The sequence below is a fragment of the Leucoraja erinacea genome, unplaced genomic scaffold, assembly GCF_028641065.1.
Source record: "Leucoraja erinacea ecotype New England unplaced genomic scaffold, Leri_hhj_1 Leri_54S, whole genome shotgun sequence".
Lineage (NCBI taxonomy): Eukaryota > Metazoa > Chordata > Chondrichthyes > Rajiformes > Rajidae > Leucoraja > Leucoraja erinaceus.
In genome coordinates, this window is record NW_026576454.1 from 182,761 (window position 1) to 201,900 (window position 19,140).

General features: G+C 46.0%; 1 protein-coding gene across 1 annotated transcript; it reads right to left on the reverse strand.

Moving 5' to 3' along the window:
• Positions 1-1,122: 1,122 nt before the first annotated feature.
• LOC129694124 (probable G-protein coupled receptor 139) lies at positions 1,123-6,861 on the reverse strand. The gene is made up of 4 exons (XM_055630847.1): positions 6,814-6,861; positions 5,376-5,463; positions 2,767-2,856; positions 1,123-2,030 (listed from the first exon to the last, which is right to left on the reverse strand). The coding sequence occupies exons 1-4, from the start codon at positions 6,859-6,861 to the stop codon at positions 1,123-1,125; spliced, it is 1,134 nt and encodes a 377-aa protein (XP_055486822.1).
• Positions 6,862-19,140: the final 12,279 nt, after the last annotated feature.

The window sequence follows — 19,140 nt, forward strand, 5'->3', positions numbered from 1 at the left end:
ATCTCGTATACCTGTGTTTGACTATCGTATGTATGTATAGTGAGTCAGATATGTTCGGAGAGTTTTCTAAACATTTTTTTTAATTACCTCGGTACACGTGACAATAATGAAGTTAACCCAAACCCTATCTCAGAGCGGGACCCACTCTAGATGGAGAAAGGACGATTCTGGAAATATTAAACACTCGCAGTGAAGGGCTTGAGATATCGGAGCTGATCGTCGATGGGATCATCCGCACGGGGCCGACACGTGCAAGATCCGGCAAGTAATAGTAGGAAGTGGACTCCGAACTCCGACCGTAGCAATACAATACAATACAATACATACGGTTTTATTCGTCACGTTGCACATAAGGTGCAAGTGAAATGAATTTGTCAGCAGCGGTACAATGATAAAGAACACACAAAACACAATAAAAATTTAACACAAACATCCACCACAGCATTCATCACTGTGGTGGAAGGCACAACATTGGGCCAGTCCTCCTCCATTTTCCCCCGTGGTCGGGACTTCAACTCTCCGCAGCCGTCGCTGCGGCCGTCCAGATGTGCAGACAGTTAAAAGTCCAGGTAAGTACAGATTCGGCACTTCCCCACCGGAGATCGCGGCTTTTGGTTGGTGTAGGCCGCAGGGCCGGCGGTCGAAGCTCCCCTCCAGGGATGATGGTATGTCCATGCCGGGCCCGCTGTAGAAGTAGGCCGCGGGCCGGCATTCGTAGCGTCTTTTTCCCCCGGGTCCCCCACGAGGGATCCCGGGCTGCGGACGCCGGGCCAGCTGGAGCTCTGCAGACCGCGACTTCAGGCTGCCGGCTGCCGGCCAGCGAAACGGAGTGCCCCCGTCCGGCGAGCCGCCCGCTCCACGCCCAGAGTCCGCGCTGCGCTCGCCGCTGAAGTCCCGGGCGCGTCTCCGGGAAAGGCCGCGCCGATCCTCGTTGTTAGGCCGTGGAGGAGGCGAACGAAACGGTGTTCCCCTTAACCCCCCCCCCCCCCCCCCCCCACACACACACACACACACACCACCCCCCACACAAGACACACTTAAAAGTTGCAAAAAACTAACACGCTGCTGACAGGGGCCGGCTTGCAGCGCCCCCACCGACCAATAGCCACGTATTGATTGCGCTCAGAGCCAGTATTTCTTAATGATCCGAAACACTGAAGTGACAGGATACTTCACCGCTCTCTTTACCTCTTCCCTGAACTTGGACTGGGTCACGGCGTAAATGAACGTGTTCGTGCAGCAGCTGGCATTACTTAGCAAATATCCGACTCGGTGAAAGATCATTTCAGAATCACTCCGGTTTGCTGCAGTTCCCGTGATTTGGTAGTAGATGAATTCTGCAACAGTCGTCAGCCACAGAAGGATGAAGCTTCCGGAGAGGGTGAACAGTAAAACCACAGACCTCTTCCTACTCTCCAACTCGGGGTCACTGTGTTTCTCCCCATTTCTCCGGCCCCTCAGTTCCTTGCGGACGCGACTGGACACTAAAATGTGCCGGACTGTGAGAGTGTTGAGCAGTAGGATGACAGCGAAAGGGAGAAGCGGTGTTAAAATAGTATCGAACCAGTCAAATCCCACCCACCTGGGATCAGTGTAAACAATGTCGATTGTCCTACAAAACCAAGGTACGTTGTTGATTATCACGGCGGGTTTGTACGCGAAATAGAAGGGAACGTTTTTCAGACAGAGCAAAACGCCAGTTACTGAGAGAACCACAGCCGCAGTTTTCCCGCTGCAATATTTTGTTTTCAGTCTCTGGCAGCAAATAGCGACAAACCGATCGAAGGTGAAATTGACGGTGAACCAGACAGAACAATTTGTAGCTGAAGGCACCAGCGCCAGCATAACTCTGCACACATATGTGATGGAGAGGAAACTTCGCGGAAAGTAATGATAATTAATGCGAAATAATATTACTTCGGTGATGATGACCAATAGATCCGCCGCTGCCATGGCCACCAAGTAGCGTGTGGTGCAGTTTGAGAGGCCGCATTTTCCCTGGGATAGGATCGCAATCGCAACGACATTCACTGGAGAGAGGAAAGGAAAAGGGCACTGAGCATTAGCAGACGAGTCTCCCGGTTTGAATACGATTTCAGTTTAAAAAATCATGCGTCCTGGATTAGGAACATGGCTGCAAATTTCGAAGATACAAGTCAGACTGTTCCTGTTACGTGACACGTGCATTTATCAGGGGATAAAAGATGAGACCCTGGGCGTGGTAAACTCTGGGAAGGAAGGAAGCAGCCTTCCACTGCAATAGGCGGAATGCCACATTCAGCAAAAATCCTGCTCACAACCTCTGACTTTAACCGTGACCGGCCTTGTTTTTCCAATGCTCTGGAAAATCGCCATCTGATGGTGTCGAGGACCGGTCCAGAATAAAGCCAGGGATGGCTTAGTAACTGGCAACAGTGTGGCCCGTTACTGGATTCATTCGACAGTGATATCAGTTTAAGGCAGTTTAAGGCTAAACATAGTTGAATCTGGCTGCGACAGACTCCGGTAGAGCCTCGTGTTGCACGTAGAGGGACAGATCCGCACAACCCATGAAATCAAGAACAACATTCAACTCGTCCTCTAGAGTGAGAGGTCTATCTGACAAAAAAATTACGTAAGTTTTGGACATTTAACTATGAGCCTTGAGATAATTAACTTATTTTTTGTAAAATTGCTATCAATTGGTAACATTGCAAGATGTCCATAATCAGTTCAAGACTCAGTTAACACGCGGAGTTATCAATGTTGAATTGGCGGGCCGCTTACCGGGAACGCCAATCACGGCAATGTTCACATACAAGATATTCTCGACATTCTTATAATTTTCCCACATTCTCTCTGCAGAACGACGTGTGCCTGGTTAATGTCGCAAACGAAGTATTATGGCAGAGCATTCTCATAGATGTTATACCATTTACAAATTCCACGGGGACAGTGAGGTTTCAACGTAGTTAAAAATAGATATTACAATATGATTCGCAAACCGATTTCATCAGCCGAATGAAATTCCCCTCGCGGCAACCTATGATGAATTCGTTGAATGGTTTGAGGAGTTAAAAACAAAGAACTACGGTTTTGCGGCGGGAGTGGGGGGAGGATTGAGAGCCTAATTTCTCCAACACAGGGACACTGATCCAAGCACTGTCGCATCCAACTCTTCGCCTTATGTTGTTGGTTAATTTTCTTCGACGCAATTCCAAAATACACGATATGGAAATCTGACTGCCTAATGTGAAGATGGGTTGCGCGACCTTTGAATTCTAACATCGCCTCTGACTAAACTGTGACTCCACTCTGCTTCGTCCCTGAATGTGTTCGCTGCTCAACTGACAGTAACTTTATCCCCATAATATCGGCGACTACGGCACCCAGTCATGCTCCTTGGAATTAATCTGATTTTGTTCTGCGTGGAAAAAAAAACGCGCTGCCATTATCATCTTTGTCAATGGGCGTCGCCTTCAGCAAAATGGAAACAATATGATTATGTTCAGTGCCCCGAGTTTCACCTTCTCCCGTATAATAACGCATCCTCATTATATGCTGCGTGTCAAAGACCCCCATAACTCTTTGATTTATTCCGCTCATATTTATATCAACTGCAACCGATTGAAGGCTAGTCTGTCCAGTCATCATACGTACCATATTACATACCAACCCCCTTCTGAATTACTTACGTTTAACACATTGTCACCCTTCCTCAGAGGAGGAGATCCTGTCAAAACTGTTCCAATGTAAATACATTTTAAATGATAACATCAGTCAGATCGAAACGTGGTAGTTCACATCGCAGGGCAATGGTGATTAAGGTGAGCTGATGATTGTAGCGTTTTTGTATACCATTTCTGCGGAGTTTCGGAAACTCACACACATCAAAACAAACAAACAAATCCAATCCAATCCAACTTTATTTGTTAAGCACTTTAAAACAGCCAATGTTGACCAAAGTGCTGTACAGAAGAATAAACAAGACATCATAAACAAACACCATAACAGCTCACATAAGGCGCAAACATTACATATGAAATACAACAATAAATTAAAAGACATAAAACATGAGTAAAAATAATAGCCACGGAATAAAAGCAATCAAAAAATAAGAAATTAAATCAGAAACAGACAGAGAAGAGGCATGTTTAATGTGGAGAGGCAGATCGTTCCATAATTTGGGTGCCGACACAGCAAAGGCACGGTCCCCTCTTCAGCTTAGTTTTAGGCCCACTCAGGAGCAGCTGATTATCTGACCTGAGAGAGCGGGCGGGTGTATAAGGAGGTAGAAGCTCAGATAGGTAGGGCGGGGCAAGACCATTCAGGGATTTAAAAGCAAATAAAATAATTTTAAAATTGATCCTAAACTGAATAGGCAACCAGTGGAGTGAGGCTAAAATGTGCGAAATGTGCTCATGTTTACGTGTGCCAGTTAAAAGACGTACAGCTGCATTCTGTACCATCTGGAGACGGGCGATGGAGGACCCACTAACCCCCACATACAGAAGAAAGAAACAAAGAAACAAACGAACGAGACTAGACTTTTAGTAATATACTAGACAAAATGCAGACCCCGTTGCGGGGGAGGGGGGGGGGGGGGGCAGCATGCGGCGTCACACGCGCTAACTACCCCCTTGATATTATATGAATATTATTAATTTGCTCCCTTTTCCCCCAACTCGCAGGCGCATCTAGAGAGGGGGGTAGAGAGTGAGGGCAGAGAGAGAAGGGGCAGAGTCAGAGAGAGAGGGGTTGAGAGAGAGAGTGGCAAGAGACGGAGGGAGAGGGGTGGAGGTGAGGAGGAGAGGGAGGGTGGGAAGGGAGGGTGGATACGGAGGGGAGGTGGAGTAAAGGGAGGAGGAGAGGTGGGGGGGGAAAGGAGGGGGAGAGGTGGCGAGGGGGGGGGGGGGGGGGGTGAGGGGGGGAGAGGGGGAGCGGGTGAGAGGGTGAGAGGGTGAGAGGGGAGGGGGGGGGTGAGAGGGGGGTATGGATGGGAGGAGCGAATGGGTGAGGGGGAGAGAGGGGGGAGAGGGGTGGAGAGTGGGGAGAGGGGGGAAGAAGGGGGGGGGGGGGGGGGGGGGGGGTGAGGAGGAGGTGGGAGAGGAGATAGAGGGGAAAGAGTGGGAAGGAAGGGGAGAGGGGTAGGGAGATGGATAGGGGTGGAGAGAGGATAGAGGGGGAAGAGTGGGGGAGAGGTAGGGAGGGGGAGAGAGGCAGTGGTAGAGGGAGCATGTGGAGAGAGAAAGGGGAAGGGGCGGGAGATGAGCGGGGGTGTGGTGTAGAGGAGGGGGGAGGTAAGGAAGGGGAGAGGAAGGGGGGGACGGAGGGAGTGGGGGATGGGGGGTAAGGAGGATAGGAAGAGGATGGGGAGAGAGAGCGTGAAGGCAGACCTGAACTCGATGAGCAGGCGGCTCGGACGGGCCTACTGCGAACGGGCAGCGAGCCTCGGCAGCTCTCGCGTGACGATTCACCGTGTCCCTGCGATCAACGGAGGAATTGAGCCATTCAGAATTCGGTGGCCTCCGATGACCGGCTGTAACCTGCTGTGACCTCCGGTGACCTCCCGATCTGCAGAGCATTTTGAGGGATTGGAGTGGGCGGGCGGTCGTGGGAGTCCAGCTGCGGAAGACGTGGCGCGAGCGTACTTGGGCTGGGCGCGGGGCCTTAGTCCACAGCTGCGGTGAGGGGGGGGGGGGGGGGGGGGGGGGGGGGGGGGGGGGCTGGAGGCGGGTGGGTCTCCATTGGTGGGAATGTGGGCATTGTGACGTCAGTTGCACAAGCGGTGATTATATTTTTTAAGCGAGTTTTGTGATCAATTTTATTCAAACATGCGCGTAAATAATTTACCTAGGAGTGGAGTTCTTAACTCATAAGATAAATCCCTACCGAATTTGTAAAAAGCTCCGCGATTTGCGTCTGGTTTTCGAGGAGATACGTTGCAAAGGCAGAATGCCGTACACCCCCACACACACACACCGTTTTAAAGTATACTAGACCAAGTGCAGACCCGTTGGGTCTGCTTCCCCAACGCAGCCGTTTCCTACCCGTAGCCCCCACAGGAGACGTGGTCCTCCAACTCAAGCGGCTCAGGAATCAGCAGTGCTGCTGTTTTTAAATGGTGTTTTTGAGGCGAGTTGCGGGCGCCAGCAGCCGTTATGGTCGCTGTCCAGCAGGAGGCGACAAAATGAGTTAGTGGCGTCGGAGGCGGAGAATTCCATAGATTCACAACTCTCTGTGTGAAAACGATATTTTCTCATCTCCGTTCTAAATGGCCTTATTCTTAAACTGTGGCCGCTGGTTCTGGACTCCACCAACATCGGGAACATGTTTCCTGCCTCCAACGTGTCCAATCCCTTAATAATCGTCTATGTTTCAATAAGATCCCATCTTACCCTTCTAAATTCCAGTGTATACACCCCCTGCCGCTCCATTCTCTTGGAATATGACAGTCCCGCATCCCGGGTATTAAGCTCGTGAACCTACGTTGCACTCCCTCAACAGCAAGAATGTCCTTCCACAAATTTGGAGACCAAAACTGCACACAGTACTCCTGGTGGGGTATCGCCAGTGCCTTGCACATCTGCATAATTACCTATTTGCTCCTATACTAAACTACTCTTGTTATGAAAGCCAATATGTCATTAGCTTCCTTCACTGCCTGCTATACCTGCACGCTTACTTTCAGTGACTAATGAACTAGGACCCCAGATATCGTTGCCCATCCCATTTTCCTAACTTGACACCATTCAGATAATAATTCTGCGCTTCTGTTTTAATTCTTCCTGGATTTGACTTCCTAAGTTAATAACCGAATTTCCTCTCTCATACTTGGTATTTCCGGGCCTTGCGTTTTCCAGCCATTTGTGTTGCCGACATCTTTGGCCAAAGTTGCAAACATAATTCTGATTAAACTGCCGAGAAAGCACACCAACGACTCTACTTCCTTAGAAGGCCAAGTAAGTTCCGCACTTCCGCTACAACTCACACCAACTTCTACCGTCACACCTGAAAAATAATTGTATCAGGTGCATCTCAGCTTGGTTAGGGAACAAATCTCCCCCAAGACCGCAAGAAATCGCAGCGAATTTTAGGCGCAGACCAGACCATTACATAAAATTAACCTCACTTCACTCCATCTGTACCTCACGTTGAGTCGACAAGGCCAGCAGCATAATTAAGGCCGAGTCGCGCCCTGACGACTCCCTCTTCTCCCCTCTCACATTCGGCGAAATGTATGTCGTGTGAAAACTCATACCTCCAGATTCAGGGACGGTTCCTTCCCGGCAGATATCGGGCAACTGAATCATCCTACGACAATCAGTGCTGTACAACTATCTACCTATTTGGTGACCCTTAGACGGTCTTTCGTCGGACTTTGTTTTTTTAATTTTGCACTAAACGTTATTCCCTTATCATGTATCTATACATTGTGAATGGCTTTATTGTGATCATGTATTGACTTCCTGCTGACTAGATAGCGCGCAACAAGGGCATTTCACTGTTGCTCGGTACACGTGACAACAGACCATACTGAACTGAACTGACTCACATTTTAACAAATTCATGTCGTTTCTATTCACAAGAAAGAACATTTTCAGCGACTGATGGACAGGGACATCCACGTCACGTTGCAGTTCCATTTTCCTAATCTGACACCATAGAGATAATAGTCTGCCTCCATGTTCTTGCTGCCAAAGTGGATAACCTCACATGCATCTCCATTATATTGCATCGGCCATGCACCTGCCCACTCATTGGATCACTCTGAGTCAATCTGCAACATCCTAGCATCCTCTTCGCAGTTCACAGAGCCACCCAGCTTTGTGTCAACTGCAAATGTCCTAGAGTTACTTTTAATTCCATCATCTAAATCATTAATATACATTGTATATAGTTGTGACCCCAGCACCGAGCCTTTCGGCAATCCACTCGCCATTGTCTTCCAACCTGGCAGGGACCCGTTTAATCATACTCTTTTGGTTCCTACGTAAGGGCCCCGTAGCGGCGACTGTGGAGGCCTCAATAGGCCTGACTCTAGGTGGACAGGAGGATGGGGACTGGACTTTGTGCCTTCCCCCACAGTGGGAGCCTCTGTGGGGGGATGTTATATGTTTTCATGTTAAACTTCTTGGATGCTGTGTTGTATTTTTATTAGTGTGCTGCAAGGGCATCTGAATTTCCCCTGACTAAGGGGAGTAATAAAGTAATAATCTAATATAATCTACCCTCAATACCATGTGCTCCAATTTTGGCCACTAATCTCCTGTCTGGGACCTTATCAAATGCTTTCTGAAAATCCAAATACATTTAATCAATTTTACTTGTTAAACCCTCAAACAAAATTTCCAGAAGATTACTCATAATGGATTTCCCCTTCATAAATCGAGGCTGACTTGGACCAATACTTTTACTGCTATCCAAATGCGCCGTTATTACTTTGTTAATAATCACCTCCAGCATCTTCCCCACCACCGATGTCAGGCCAACTGGTGCATAACTCACCAGTTGTTTTCTTGTTCGCTCCTTCATTTAAAAGTGGGATAACATTAGCTAGTCTCCAATCCACATGAACTGATCCTGAATCTATAAAACATTTGAAAAAGATCGCCAATGCGTCCACGATTTCTCGAGACCCACCTTGAGCACCCTTTCATTCAGACTTTCAGGCCCTAGGGATTTATCACTTCAGTCCCATCAGTCTACCCAATATCATTATGCGCCTATTGCAAATGTATTTCCGTTCCCCTATCTCCCTGCTACCTCTGACCTCTATTACAGCCGGGAGATTGCTTCAGTCTTCCTTAGTGAAGATAGAATCAAAGTACCCGTTCAACTTTTCTGCCATTTCCATGTTCCTCGTAATAAATTCACATTTTTCTGCCTTCAAGTGACCCACATTTGTATTTTCTAACCTTTTTTCTTTCTACATACCTAAAGAAGCTTTACTATGTTCATTTATATTCCCCACGATCTTTCCTTCGTACTCATCTTTTCGCCAGAATACTGCTCGCACTTCCGGTTGCCCCCCCTGAAATCGGTCCGTGACGTCCTGAACCCTGGCTCCAGGGAGGCTAAACACCACCCTTAAGAAAAGAGTGTTGTAGATGTCCCATCCACGTTACCTGATGGTAGAATCTTGATATTTGGGATATAAATATCTGGACAATGGAAATGATGAAGTCTCTCGGAGGCCCCTGGATCAGTCACCAGAGATAATTTATGTCCATCCAGGAAGCACCAAAAGCGCTCCACACTAGATGCGTGGTACTCGGAAAAGAACCCATGCCGCCTTTCGGGCTTGAATCATAAAGTCAAGCTGGCCCTTCAGCCTAGGTTGCCAATGCCGTCTAAGGTGTGCAATCTACAATAGCCCTGCCTGCGTTTGGCCCATATCACTCAAAACCTTTCCTGTGCACATCCCCGTTCAAATCTATTTTAAATGTTGTTATCGTTTCCACCTACGCATTCCGAAAGTTCATTCCATTTTGCCAACACACTGTGTGAAACAGCTACACCTCTGTTTCGTTATAAATATTTCCCCTCTCCCCTTAAATCTATATCCTCTGGATGTGATTCCTCGACTGGGGGTAAAATACCCTGTACATTTTCCATATTCATTATTATAATCTGAAACACCTCTATCAAATCACATTTCATACTCCTACGATCCAATGAATACAATCCTAGACTTTCCAACTTCTCCCAATAGCTCTCGAGCAATATTTTCGTAAACATCGTCTGCACTTTTTCCAGCTTAACATCATCTTTCCCATACCAAGGTGTCATGTTATGTGAAGGTCCTGCCCTGGTTAGAATTCCCATAATGCAACACCTCACATTTATCTGTATTATACTTCATTAAAAGTTACGGTTATGCGATAAGAATGAGGTGAGCTGTCTGAATTATTTTCGGAGGCAAGGCGGGCGGCTTGAATGTACATGTAAAAAAACACGCTTTTCTTTACCTCCGTTGAAAACAGGTTTTGGGGCTGATGACTCTTCATTTGGAAAGTTCGCTGACATTAATCGGTAAATACCCCTCGCCGATCGATTGCAATTACCAACACTATAAAAAAGGCAAATCAGTAGTAGATGAAGTGATGCAGCAAGTGAGGCATCTGAATATTAGTTGCGGGGTGAATGGGGAAACGGAAGCCAAGATCTGTCAAACCCTAAGAGGATTAGAGAAAGTAGTGGAAATTTAAAAAATGTGCCCATGGGCCCATGGAAACCATGCCTATTACAAGGAGGGAAAAGTTCCTTGCCCTCTTGAAACAGACGTGCGGAGGGAAAATGTAGAATGTGTCCCCTGTACGTTCTGCGAAACGGGGTCTCTGGCACTGCAAGGCCGCATCTGAACCAGTGCGCCAATGTGCCGCCTATTTTGCTATGTACAGTACTTTGGGGATGTGTGTATTAAAAGGGACGAACAGTTACGACTAATTTGAGAGCCTATGCAATCGGAATTAGGACACTGGATGCAGTAGTGGAGAAAGCCACTTGGAAACCTGTTACTATCATACCCCAGACGCAAATACTGCAAACCCTAATGTAAATCAATTTCGGATCCGGTTGGGGGGGGGGGGTGTTGGCATAATCATGATATTACCAACAACATTCCAGAAGTTGTTCGGTAAATGACTGATAAAGTATTTAAGAAGGAATTGCAGATGCTGGAAAATCGAAGGTACACAACAAAGCTTGAGAAACTCAGCGGGTGCAGCAGCATCTATGGAGCGAAGAAAACAGGCAACGTTTCGTGACGCAACCCTGTCTGGATCTGCCAACTGATCAATTTATTTACTCCAGCTTTTTAAGTCAAATTTATCATCATGTTCGGCACAAACATTGTGCGCCCATGGAATTGTTCCCTTTGCTGTGCTAATATGTTTTCCATGTTCTGTTTTCAACGTTCTGTGCATGTATCTGTCCGAATCTCTTTTAAATGTTGTTATAGAGAACGCCAAATTATTTCCTCAGGTAAATGTTTCCATCCATCCACCACACTATGTGTGAAAAAGCTGCCCTTCATTGTCATGAGGTTAAGAGGGTGGAACCTCTCTCTCTCTCTCTCTCTCTCTCTCTCTCTCTCTCTCTCTCTCTCTCTCTCTCTCTCTCTCTCTCTCTCTCTCTCTCTCTCTCTCTCTCTCTCTCTCTCTCTCTCTCTCTCTCTCTCTCTCTCTCTCTCTCTCTCTCTCTCTCTCGTCTCTCTCTCTCTCTCTCTCTCTCTCTCTCTCTCTCTCTCTCTCTCTCTCTCTCTCCTCTGTCTCCTCTCTCTCTGTCTCCTCTCCCCCTCTCCCCCTCCCTCTCATATCTATCGATCTATCTATCTATCTATCTATCTATCTATCTATCTATCTATCTATCTATCTATCTATCTATCTATCTATCTATCTATCTATCTATCTATCTATCTATCTATCTATCTATCTATCTATCTATCTATCTATCTGTCTATCTATCTATCTATCTATCTATCTATCTATCTATCTATCTATCTATCTATCTATCTATCTATCTATCTATCTATCTATCTATCTATCTATCTATCTATCTATCTATCTATCTATCTATCTATATATCTATCTATCTATCTATCTATCTATCTATCTATCTATCTATCTATCTATCTATCTATCTATCTATCTATCTATCTATCTATCTATCTATCTATCTATCTATCTTTCCTCCGAGCAGCGACTTCGACCCGTCCTGAAGGTACCGGTCAGAACCACGGCTGGAGCGCTATCACGGGGCGGAGCGGGCGATGCCTTGTCTATCTGTCTATCTGCCTATCACTCTATCTGTCTATCTGTCTATCTGTATATCTGCCTATCTGTCTATCTATCTTTCTCTCGCTCTCTCACTCTCTCATGGCATTTCCGAAACCATTTGGCGTTGTGTAAATACAGCTGTATCTGCAGTTGCTTCTTATTGAAGAACAACCCTGTCCCGAAACAACTCCTACTCCATTCTATTCACAGATGCCGCCTCGCTCGCTGAGTTCCTCCAGCACTGTGTTTTTTTTATTTAACCCTCGAAATTGAAGATAGATACAAAACGCTGGAGTAGCTCAGCGGGACAGGCACCATCTCTGGATAGAAGGAATGGGTGACGTTTCAGGTAGATACCCGTCTTCAGACAATCACAAGCACTCTCTACCCGAAACGTCACCCATTTCATAGACAGAGATAGGGATCCAATCCAATCCAACTTTATTTGTTAAGCACTTTAAGACAACCAACGTTGAACAAAGTGCTGTACAGTGGAATAAACAAGACATCATAAACAGACAACATAACAGAACATAACTTAACAGCTCACATAAAGCGCAAAAATACAACAATAAATTAAAAGACATAAAACATGAGTAAAAATAATAACCACGCAATAAAGCAATCAAAAAAGAAATTAAATCAAGTAAATAAAGTCGACATCTTACTGTGTATCAAAGGCCACGGAGAAGAGATGGGTTTTTAGAAGTGACTTAAAAACAGACAGAGAAGAGGCCTGTTTAATATGGAGAGGCAAATCGTTCCCTAATTTGGGTGCCGCCACAGCAAAGGCACGGTCCCCTCTGAGCTTGCGCTTAGTTTTAGGCCCACTCAGGAGCAGCTGATTATCTGACCTGAGAGAGCGGGCGGGTGTATAAGGGTGTAGAAGCTCAGATAGTTAGGGCGGGGCAAGACCATTTAGGGATTTAAAAGCAAATAAAATAATTTTAAAATGGATCCTAAACTGAATAGGCAACCAGTGGAGTAAGGCTAAAATGTGCGAAATGTGATCATATTTACATGTGCCAGTTAAAAGACGTACAGCTGCATTCTGTACCATCTGGAGACGGGCGATGGAGGACCCACTAACCCCCACATACAGTGTATTGCAGTAATCCAGCCGAGTGGTAACAAAGGCGTGGATTACCGTCTCAAAGTGCTGTATTGACAGAATTGGCGTTATTTTGGCCAGCTGCCTCAAATGAAAAAAGCTTGATTTAACAACAGCCTTGGTCTGACTGTCAAAGTTTAGCTCAGGGTCCACTTTAACCCCTAGGTTTGTGATGCTTGGTTTACTATACTGATAAAGATAGGGATTGAGATTGAGATAGAGATAGAGACAGGGATGGAGATGGAGATAGAGATAGATATAGAGATGGAGATAGAGATAGAGAGGGGAGAGAGGGGGTATTAGAGAGAGGGTGAAAGAGAGAGATAGGAGGATTCCAGCCTCTTAACCCCAAGCACGTCGTAGATCGACGCTTCCAAAAATAATCCACTCTATGAACTTTGGCAGTACAAAAGCGACAAAGGAAAATTTTAAATCCCCCCACCCTTTCGTATCCCCCAGTCAGTGATGTGAAGGATGCGGGGGTCTGGACCAATCGCTGACAAGGTCTCGGAAAAATCCCGACCCCAAAGACGTCATGTCCGTTATTCGGATTATCGGCGTCGCCTATTCGGCTTTTCGGCGTCGCACCAGGTCTGTTAATTGTCTTTTCGGCGTCGTTCCCGTTCGGTTATGTGATTTCCCGGCGTCGCGTCTGTTCGGTTATTTGGCTTTTCGGCTTGGTTTACGTTCGTTATCTTGGCTTGCAATTCTTGGCTTCGGCTTCTCGTTCTTCGGCATTCCGGCCGCACACGTTTAACAACATAATATCAACGTAGCGTGCAATATGGATACTAGGAAACCTTGGCTTTGAAAGCGAAGCGTTATTGACCGCAACCATTGTGAAAAAAAAAGGGTTAAGACATTTGGAACGACACACGAGCGACTGACGAAATGATTTCATTCCATGGATGTTCAGGAAATACCTGCGGACAGGGCAAACAATAGCGGCCCATTGTAGATGGCGACAGGAACATTAGAAACTGGTGCATCAAGAAACATTTTGAGAGCCACTGAATTCCGCTCAATGTGCAGATTTCCTAATTAGACCGAGCACCGCGGTGATCGAATATTTCACAACTTCCTTCACCTGCTGCCTGAACTTAGACTGTGTCGCCGCATAAATAAATGTGTTTGTGCAGCTGCTGAAATTACTCAGCAGAAATCCGACTTCATAAAATATATATTCGGAATCATTCCAGTCTCCTCCTGTTCCTGTTATCTGATAATAGACGAATTGTGCGACTGTCGTCAGCCACAGGATAATGAAGTTACCCGAGAGGGTGAAGAGTAAAACCACAGACCTCCGCCTGCTCTTCATCTCAGGGTCACTGCGTTTCTCCCCATGGTTTGACCCCTCAACCCCTTCCGGACCCGACTGGCCACTAAAATGTACCGAACTGTCATTGCGTTGAGCAACAGGATTACAGCGAAAGGTAGGAGCGGAGTTAAAATTGTATCGAACCAGTCAAATGCCACCCACCCTGGCTCAGTGTAATAACTTTTTTTTATTACAAAAAACCAAGGCACATTGTTGATGTATTCCCCAGGTTCGAGTGGGAAGTAGAAGGGGATGTTTTTCAGACATAGCAGAATGCCAATTGTTGATAGAGTCACTGCCGCGGTTTTACCGGTGCAATATTTCGTTTTTAGTTTCTGGCAACAAATCGCTATAAATCGATCAAAGGTGAAAGCTACGGTGAACCAGACAGACCAATCCAGGGCTATACGTGACAAGACGATTCTTACTCTGCACACAAGGGTGATATTCAGAAAACTCACAGGGAAATAATAATCATTGATCCGATATAAAATTGCCTCGGTGATAATGACCAGTAGATCCGCCGTTGCCATGGCCACCAGGTAGCGAGTGGTGCAGGTGGAGAGGCCGCACATTCCCCGGGACAGTATCAGCATCGCCAATAAATTCACTGCCAATAAGAAAGGACAAAATGGGTTACCGAACAGATATATTTTCTGGGTCAGAAATCATACTGCATTTTATCACCTAGATGACATGCATTTGCGGAAGCCGACCGACAGGAAGGATATTATTAAATTTGATCGCGTGGAGAAGAGATTCACACTGTTATTACCTGGGCTTGCAAACGTAATATATACGGAGAGCGTTGGTAGACAGGAACCTTTTCCTTTGAAGTGCAAAAGGCTGAGAGTTGACGTTATTGAAATGTGCAAGATGACGATGGGAGTCGATGGTGGAAGGTTTTCATGCTTTCTCTGGTTAGAGCAAAATATAACTAAGAAGCATGGACTTAGGTAAAGCGGATGGAGATGTAAGGGGGACGTTAGAAATAACATACATGTGTATAAAATCATGAGAGGAATAGATCGGATAGACACACATGGTCGCTTGCTCAGAATAAGGGAGTCGAACATCAGAGGACAAAGGTTTAAGCTGAGTCGGGGGGGATTTAATAAAACATTGAGGTGGTAAACATTTCACAGGTGGGTGAATGGAACGAGATGCCGGAGGTGGTAGATGGTATCGTAAAGTTTCAGAAACATTTGGACAGGTACATAAGTAAGACAGGTTTATATGGATATGGGCCAAACGCAGGTAGGTGTAACTAGTATAGATAGATGATAATAAATGTTGTTCGGTGTGAGCAAAATAACCTGTGTATACACCTTATGACCTTCTACGACCCAATGACCCAGAGTCAGTGCTAGTGATAGATGCCTGTATGACCATTTAATCCTTTCTACTTTGTAACACATTCGACCCTTTTCTTGGGGTGGCCCCGCACAATGACAAGAGGACCAACAACGTCCTTTACCTAAAAATTCAGAATAGCTAGGTAGGGAAAAAAAAACAGTTTTAACCCCCCCCCCCCCCCCCCCCCCCCCCATCCCCCCCCCTCAAAGGCGCCAAAATCGCTCACACGGCCAGTGACAGAACCGCAGCGCCGCTGAAGGTAAGTATTATAACATACCTAGTGAATGCAACGCCAATATCGTCCTGTGTTGCACACAGACATTCATCAACTGTAGTTAACGTGATGATAGAAGGATGGCAGAATGCAGCACATGTGCGGGAACGATATCACCGATCCCCATTTTCCACAACGGTCGCCGATGGCGGAGTTATCATTGAACATAACACAGGAAACTCGCCGCGACATACACAAAGACAGCTCAAACAGAGAGTTATTGCATTCGTTTACCTGGAACTCCAATGCAGGCGATGAGCACATAAACGATGTTCTCGATACTATAATACTCTTCAAGCATATCCTCTTTTTACCGGAGACTCAGGGCCCCTTTATGTCATCGGGAAACGCCTCGAACGCGAATTAAATTTGATGCGACACGGGCGCGGTTAATTTATACATTTTGCAACCTCCATTGGGACAGAATTCAAGGCTAATAAACAATGATTCCCAAAATAATAGAAAACACATGACGCCATCCCAAATATATTTATGGCGTGGCAGATGACGTCTAGGTCAGGGATTCAATTAGAAGATATAAAGAGTGTTCATCTCGTCATATCAATTGGTCAAATTGGTAGCGGTATTCTTCCGTTTTGGGAATTTCTTGCACACATCGTAGGCCCATCTGCCCTTCTCACCCTGGTCATGTTCTCGTGTTGCTTCAAACATCGGGAGGAAGGTACAGGAGCCTGAAAATCATGATCATCAAATTCAAGAACAGCTTCTTACCAAAGACCAACATTGAACATTGCACAAACACTAAACTCCGCAATTATAATCGCCCGTGGACGTTGTGGAACATACTGAGTTGGATGATCAGCCATGATCATATTGAATGGCGGTGCAGGCTCGAAGGGCCGAATGGCCTACGCCTGCACCTATTTTCTATGTTTCTATGTTGCTATGACCGTTACCTACTTTTACAGTTATTATTTACTGCATTTTTCTTCTTAAAAATAATTGGGAGTTATTTTGTTTACAGCAACAAATAACATATTCAATATTTTATTGTCAGTATATCTGATAATTAAACATACTTGACGCCTGGCTCATATTGGCCGTCCGATATACCTTCTTCCCATCATTAGTAAGGTGACTTCACCCACGGTTAGCAGTGATAGCATGCTGTCTCCATTCGCCAGTGTAGATAATAGGACGTCATGTTACGGATGTACAACATCGTTGGAGAAGAATACTTAAAATATTGTTTTCAGCATTTGTACGTCGGCGTCGGCCATCGACATTCCAAAGTCTTTACTGCTTTGCGTCACTAACGATTGAATTCTTCTACAATAGATTTCGGGGAATATTGCTTCACTGGCAAGGACAGTGTGAATTTCAATGGAAACAGAACACTTCAACATATTTTTGCAGAGGTGGAGAAATTCCAGTGAAGCGAAATGTGATTGGTAATTAGATTTAGGTGGATAAATTGAGATTATGTTGCATTAAAGCTTCCCCTTTTAAACCTAAACCTCCTGGTCCATAATCCAGAATCCAAAGATCGGTGCAGTAATTGCATACAGCATACAGCATACAGCATGAAACTAGATACTTTGGTCAAACTAAATTCATACCAACCGTTGGTAACACGCTCACACTAATTCTATACTACCCCGCTTTCGCATCCATTTCCTACACATTAGGGGAAATACAGAGAGGCGGACTGGCTTGCGAACCAAAAAGGGCTGTTGAGCCAAAACAAAAGAGGCCAATTCAGGCAACGCCATTGTAGTTGGAGACTCCACTGTGAGAGGTACGGGCATGGGGTTTCTGCGGCAACAGACGGGATTCGAGGATGGTGTGCTGCATTCCTGGTGCCAGGATCCAGGATGTCACGGACAGCGTGCAGAAAATCCTCAAGGGCGAAGGTGAACAGCCGGAAGTGGTAGTGCATGTCGGCACAAACGATGTCAGAAAGCAGGGGATTAATATGCTGCAACGTGACTTTAGAGAGCTCGGAAAATGCTGAAAAGCAGGACCTCCAGGGTTGTTATCTCCGGTTTGCTTCCAGTTCCTCGTGCTGGCGAGAGCAGGAACAGGGAGATACGGGACCTGAATGTGTGGCTGAGGAACTGGTGCAGTGGGCAGGGATTTAGATACTTAGATCACTGGGATCGTTTTTGGAGTAGGGGGAACTGAACAAAAGGGACGGATTGCATCTTAACAGGTGGGGGACCAGCATTCTGGCAGGCAGGTTTGCCACTGCTACACGGGTGGTTTTAAGCTGAATAAGGGGGGAGGGGTGTCAACTGGGATAGTCGAGGATGGAGTTTAAGGGAAAGAGAGTAAAGGAATGGTTAATGACCGCCGAATTAACGGGAAAGGAAGCTCACAACGGGATAGGAGAGTATGGCCAAGTGTAATAGGGATCGATGTGAAAGGTGAGATACGTAAGGAATTAAAAGTATTGTATATGAATGCGCGTATAAAAAGTATAAGAAGTAAAGTAGATGAGCTTGAGGCTCAGTTAGAGGCTGGTAGATATGACATTGTGGGGATTGCTGAGACGTAGCTGCAGGAGGATCGGGCCTGGGAACTTAATACACAGGGCTATACATCCTATAGAAAGGACAGGCAGGTGGGTAGAAGAGGGGGGGGGGCGTAGCTCTGCTGGTGAGGGATGGAATTCAGTCCCTTACGAGGGAAGACATAAGGACTGGCGAGGTAGAGTCACTGTGGATTGAGTTGAGGAATTGTACAGGCAAGAAGACACTTATTGATGTTATTTACAGACCCCCAAATAGTAGCCCGGATGTAGTGTGTAAGTTGCAGCAGGAGTTAAAACTGGAATGTAACAAAGGTAATGCCACCGTGGTGATGGGGGTTTTCAATATGCAGGTAGACTGGGAAAATCAGGTTCAGGACCCCAAGAAAGAGAGTTTGTAGAATGCCTCCGTGATGGATTCTAAGAGCACCGTGTAATGGAGCCGATCAGAGAAAAGGCAATTCTGGATTTAGTGTTGTCCAATGAACCAGATATGATAAGAGAACTCGAGGTAAATGAACCGCTTCGAGGTAGTGATCATAATATGATTAGTTTTAATCTGCAATTTGAGAAGGAGAACGTTAAATCGGAAGTGGCAGTGATTCAGATGAACAAAGGGGACTATGAAGGCATGAGAGGGGAGCTGGCTAAGGTAGACTGGAAAGGGACCCTAGCAGGAATGACAGTGGAACAGCAATGGCAAGAATTTTGGGGCATAATCCGCGAGACGCAGGATCATTCTATTCAAAAAAGGAAGAAAGATTCGAAGGCGAGTAGGAGGCAACCGTGGATGACAAGATAAGTTAGGGATAGAACAAAACTAAAAGAAAA